The sequence below is a fragment of the Lagenorhynchus albirostris genome, chromosome 12 (assembly GCF_949774975.1).
Source record: "Lagenorhynchus albirostris chromosome 12, mLagAlb1.1, whole genome shotgun sequence".
In the NCBI taxonomy this organism is placed as follows: domain Eukaryota; kingdom Metazoa; phylum Chordata; class Mammalia; order Artiodactyla; family Delphinidae; genus Lagenorhynchus; species Lagenorhynchus albirostris.
In genome coordinates this window covers 13,865,367-13,871,366 of record NC_083106.1, presented here as the reverse complement: position 1 = coordinate 13,871,366, position 6,000 = coordinate 13,865,367, and the positions used below count along the sequence as shown (strand labels likewise).

Here is a 6,000-nt window from a genome sequence, read left to right as displayed (position 1 = left end):
CCCCAGTGGATTCCTGGTGGATATCTTAAAACTCTGAGGGAGAGGTTAGTGAGAAGCCAGGAACCGAAGACTAAAAGTCACTCCTTTTAAGTTTCATCGTCTCTGGGTTACTTTAGGTGCAACAGTGGGCCATGGTTATTACAATATATTATTAAATCTGAAACTGAAATGACCACTCTTGGTGAAACATCTGCTCTCAACACCCGAATTAACATCTTCGTGCTGCACGTGACTAAGCCAGGAAGTGAAGACCACTCCACCTGCCCCATTTCCACACTCTTCGAAAACGCATCCCTCTATAACGTCAGCCAGGTGACAAAAGTTAAAAGGAGGGGAAGTTTGCTGACAGAAAATGAAGAGACTTAGCTGGTTTAATCTCCCTTTTCTCCTCTAAATTAGCGATTGTTTCGGTTTGTTCCCTTCAAGTGTCCGCATTATCCTTCACCCCAAGTTTCAGGACGTAATTGGTGGAGGAAAATACAGAGGCTCCTGTACATCAAAGGCCCAGTGATGACGTTTTAATGGGTAATTAAACGGGAAGGGATGAGATCCCAGCTGAAACTTGACGCCCGAAGAGTTTGGAGCAGTTCCTGCCCCACCATGGTGGGCATTCAATACATTCTTGTGATCTGAGTGGATGCCGCACTTCCTGGGCATTTCTGGTCCTATTCAGCATATCCTCTGAGAATATTTTACTTCCGTATAATTCCCTATGGGTACATTTGGGGATGGTGATGGTGGACTGGTGGGCGGGGGCAGAGAACCCAGCTATCGGGACTGCTTTCAGGTCCATCCGGACCAGCTGGAGACCCTGCTTTTCTAGCCATGGTCGGCTCATAAATCAATTCGCTCCACGTTTCTTTGCTTTATGATCTCTTAAGTGGCTTGCCAATAAAATTTTGTAGCTCTAATTTTTTAATATTTGGCCCCAGGGCATGGGCTGTAAACCTGCCTACCCCAACTTGCCTTTTGACAGTAAATCTCAGCTCTCGGCTTCCTGAACTACCCATCCTAGCCTTTTGAAGGCATCTCTTCTCATTTCTCACAAAAACAAGGGAAGCTGCCGCCCCGCCATTTTCCAGGAGGCAACATTCCTGCTCCTCGGGGAATAGTTTCCACAAAAACCTTTCACTCCTCCCTGGACTCTTTAGTAAATCATTACTTCTAGTTTCCAACTCTTTTTTTTTTTCTCTCCATCCTAGCTTTATGGATTTTCTCTTTCCTCAGCTTTTCTAATGCTTTCTGTTTGCTTGTGCAAATCTCATTACCAAGGTATTATTAATCCTACCCTTCGTCTCTTCGCCCTTCCTCACCCACCACTCTCTGAGGACATCACTCCCTATCTCCAGGCCACAGTAGGGCTCCGGACAGCCCTTACCCGGAAGTGAGGGCCTTTTAAACAGCCATCAGTGTCCTTTTAGCCTCTGATTATTCTTTCAAGCCCCCCTCCTCGTCCACAAAGCCTCTGTTGACCACAGTCTCTCTCTGTTGCCTGGGAAGCTGCAGACACAGGTGAGGATGCTCCTAATGGTACTGTGTCCCCTCCCTCATTAAGCACGGGAGATTGTGTGAGCTCTAGACAGAAATCCTAGTCTCTTCTGTGGCTGGCTCGGTCCTCGTTAGACTCATGTGTTATCATCTGGGGAAAGCCACTATCTCATGGTTTTAATGCTTACACTCACCGGGGCTTCCTACTTCTGTCCTGTTCCAATGTTCTTTTGTTTAAGTCTTCAAAAAATTTAATAGAAATGCACGTTTTGCCTTCTGTTGAGTGTTTCACAGGGGTTTTAGAAAGGCACAAATGGGACTCTAAGAGTTTTTCCTAATCAAAGCCGCACTATTTTCTCAGCCACATTTAACATTTAATTTTTCAGTGATGGGAAATGCGTAGTCAGTTAATTGCCACGTGGAGAAGTGGCTCTGAAGTGTCCTTGTGCTGGCCTCCACCAGGACCGATGTCTCATTGTGTGGTGGCTTCCGTAACATGGCAATGTGTGTCTCTTGAAGGGCTGGATTGCTCTAGAAGCAAGACCAGGATCTCCAGGTATTTGGAGCCGGGGTGACAGGGAAGCGAGGGAAGAGCCAGGCCTGAAGAGGGCCCATCTCAGATAAGGGTGCAGGGCATCCTTCAACTCCAGTCTCCACCACTGCTCACAGCCTTTCCAGAAGCAGGAAGACAGGAAACGTTACACACAGGTTTGTCGTCTTTAGAAAAGAACATCAACTCTGATCTTCCCTGAGCAGATTGACTTAGAAGGTCTGCAGTGAGTCCAGAAATCAGAAAGCCTAAACAACCTCGAGACACTTGGCTGGGAAGGCACTCAGGCTATGAACATCATGGAAACTATGGAAGGCAGTTCCAGGTAATTCTGAGTACCCCAGTTTGGTTTAAATTCTCAATTTAGAGCAGGATTTGTAAACTAAATACCTCCGGGAGTTAGGCTGGTAGAGGCGATGAGAGAGGCTGATAGGATAGTCATGCAAATGTAGTAACTGTCTCCTATTCTTCAAGGGACAGCAGCCATGTCACTCCAGCAATTACTGTCACGTGGGAATGTGTGTCCAGGACACATGAGTTTTCCATTCTCAAGAGAAACCTGAAACGTGGACTTTATATAAATCCTCTCCCTCCAATTATTAAATGGTGGATTAAAATGCCACGAGCGCCAAACAATTCCATGAGGGGCCCTAGCTGGCAAGATCGGAGGGACAGAATAAAATCTGATTGTAGTTGGACTCGAATGATTGACTACAATTGTATCTCCTCTGCTAGACAACGAAAACAGAAGATTTTGGAGCAAAGAAGGGAACGGACCAGAAGAATGCTTCAGGGGTATTCACATGGCTTTTTGGTACCCTTGGGATGGAGTGGAGAAGGGGCCTCAGTCAGGAGATTATAGGAGGTTCTTCCAATTGTGCAATGAGAACAGAAAAGAAAGGAGAATACGAAAGATGCTGGGAAGCAAGAGTCTGTGAGATGTGACTGGCTGTGGAAGGAGAAGGAAGAAGGAATCATCCGGAGTCCTCTACGTCTAAATATACCCTACCTCTATTCATCCTTTTCCTTTAATATATACTTATGTTTCAGCTTCATTTATTCCACAAAAATGATCATTTAGGTTGCGTTCTGATAAGTGCCTGCTTAATAGGGAAATTCAGAATCATTTCTTTAGGGAGAAAAAAAGCACAGACAAAATATTTTCATAATCTCTATAATAAATGCAAAGAAATGGATACAAACAAAATGTGGCTTTAGCAAACTGTACATACATAAATATCATTTTTTTACTATAACATTCGACTTTTTTTTCCACATAAAGCCTCCCATGATTTTATTACATCCACTTTTTCTTTATACGTTTAAAAAAAGTGCCTTCTAGATTTACAGCATGTGCTTCTAAAGCGAGGTTAGAACATCATGCCCCAAAGAAAAACAAGGTAAAAAAGCTGTCACATAAGCTCTTAAAAACCGTATGTTACAAGGTTCTCAAAGCTCATCAGCACTGGTTGACGGGTAGATTGTTGGATGCCGACGTGGTGCTCAGGTAGCATCGTTTATGGAGGGGACGGAGCGCACTGTGGGGAAGCTGCCCACATGGTCTCTCGAAGTCCCTGGTGTGCATAGGATGCACCAAAGGCCCAGAGGTCACTTGTCCAGGGGACAGTGGAGGTCCTGAATCTCGTTAGTGCTGAGGCTCAGTTTCACACAGAATATCTTCCAAACCTTCTGCATCTATTTGCTCGCTTCCTGTCACTGTTTATCATCACCTCCGAAGCCATGATGTGCACACAGGGGAATACGGAGGGCGCTACAGCATCCGCCAAGATTCAGGTCCTCTCTTTGCTAGTCTGGGATCGCCCTTGGCCGAATCCCCTCATGCTACCAGCACTGCTGCAGATGGCACTGCCCGGCTCAGAGCGGAGGAGGGCCATTTGTGTATCTGAGCATGGGGTGGAATGATCTGGCAAAATTGTTGGAGAGGGCGCAACTGTAGTCCTCCTGTGACATTGGTACTAGGCAGGCGAGCCCAATGAGGAACAGCAGGAGAAGCTGAAGAGGAAGAGCCGCTCGGAGGACTCTGAACAGGAAGGCTCGGCCGGACCGGGCTGGCCGAGGCTCAGAAAGGGAGGAATCGGAGCCACCTTTTATGGACCTGAGAGAAGAATCGACATCAATGACTCAAATATCTCAAATGCTGGATGGACGCTGCTTTATGCTTCCTCACCTTCCTGGAAGCTAAAGGGTCAGGCTGAACACAACCCAACCTGGCAACTAGTTGCCAGTAAACCCAGGTGATCTCCCCACCACCAAAGGAAGCGCTGTCTGGAAAATGCACTGATGAAAAATCGACATTTAGTCAACTAAAGGTAACTAATTGGGTTCAAATTCCACCCCGTAATTTGGTAAAACATTTTCCATCAACAAAGAAAACTGCTCCACACACACTCAACCAGCATAAATGAAGTAGATCCGGGATCATTAAAATGTGGATGTTTGATGCAGTACGTTTTTGGTTTAAGAATATCAGGCAAAATTAGTTGCTGTCGGGACGATACAAGGCATCCCTCCCATCTAGCCGTCCTGGATGTGCCAAAGTCCATGCAGCAAGACAAGAACAGCTGCGGTCATTTTGCACAGACCCACAGAGTTGAATTATTCTTAGCGTATACCCTGGTTTCATCTTGCACTGAATCAGCAACTGGCCCTGACATTAGTGGGTTCCAAAGCTGTAAGAACAAGGATGACAGTGGAGCCAGTCTACAGATCCCTGGTGCTGAATGACACCCATTCCAGCCTGACCCTTCTATCCCTAGCTCTGTGAATTTGGGAAGTTCCAAGTTCTCCTATCTACTTTAATTTCCGCACCTACGTTGAAACAGTGCCTTAGAGATGAACCATGAATTTCAGAATTCATAAGGAAGACTGCCTGGGAAATGTTGAAAATGGAAGTAGGTTCTCAGTAGGGGGCACTGTTTTCTCTTTGTGGGCATCCATGAGTGTTTTGCTACTAGTGGAAAAGATGAGGAAAGCAATGTTATCTACAGGAGGAATCTTGTACATATACACACACACGCACAACACTGCAGAAGCAAAAAGAATACATGTACCAGTGGACCCACTGCCCCACACCTAGTAGGAATTCTCTAATGGTTTAATGGTAAGAACATTGAACGTGAGACCACTGGAGAAATACGAAGGTGTGAAAACTGTACTGGTTACTCTGTACGTTTCTCTCATAAGAAAACACTATGTCTCCAGCTATGTTATTAGCCATTCATTTCTGAAGACAGATTACACTGGTATCAGCGAGGGATAAGGAGTGTCACCAAAGAAAATAAATGTTAAAATAAAAAACAGACATAATCCCCTTAAAAGGCAACAGAGGGACGACTCAAAACTCTTTCATTAAACTACCAAGAAATATGTGAGACGAACAGACTAGACTGGCCCCGAGAAGCCCTGAGCAGCAGCGTACCATACTATTTCTACTACAGCTCGAAGTGTGATGAAAAAACAAATACCTGGCCTGAACTGGGACTGTGTTTTTCTGGTCTACAAACCTTGAACAGCTCACTTCACCTCTATGCTACAAGCTCTTCTTCAAATCCTTCAAATTAGACTAAACGGTCTTCCAACTTGCAAGTTCTGTTTATACATTTTACATCTTCTACTGATTGGTCAGTGTGAAGAGTCTGCCAACTGGGAGGCCACAAGAGTTCAATCACCATCTAGTGGTCAAACTGATTAACTGCCCTATGCTAAGACCAATGAGTTGTTCCCAAAGGGCTGAACAGGACAAACTGTATATTTTGTGATGATATATTGAAGTATAAAAGAAGTTATGTCACACACCTGTTGAATAGAAACTTCTCTAGTTCACCTAATTGTAAAATATTTGTGTTGAGATAAGGCCTGAGAGAGTATCTAATCCATCTTTACTTCTGTAGGTAAAGAGCTAAGGAGAGTTCACATTTGATCCTCTAACTGCTGGGCCACAA

At 44.9% G+C, this 6,000-nt stretch overlaps 1 protein-coding gene across 2 annotated transcripts in view; it reads right to left on the bottom strand.

The window, feature by feature from the left end:
- Positions 1 to 3,820: 3,820 nt before the first annotated feature.
- Positions 3,821 to 6,000, bottom strand: part of SYNE1 (spectrin repeat containing nuclear envelope protein 1) — a 456,320-nt gene continuing 454,140 nt past the window's right edge. For both annotated transcript variants that reach the window (XM_060168000.1, XM_060168001.1), the window contains one exon: positions 3,821 to 4,154. In XM_060168000.1, the coding sequence (XP_060023983.1) occupies positions 3,914 to 4,154 (241 nt within the window). In that variant the 3' untranslated portion in view covers positions 3,821 to 3,913. The remainder of the gene's footprint in view (positions 4,155 to 6,000) is intronic.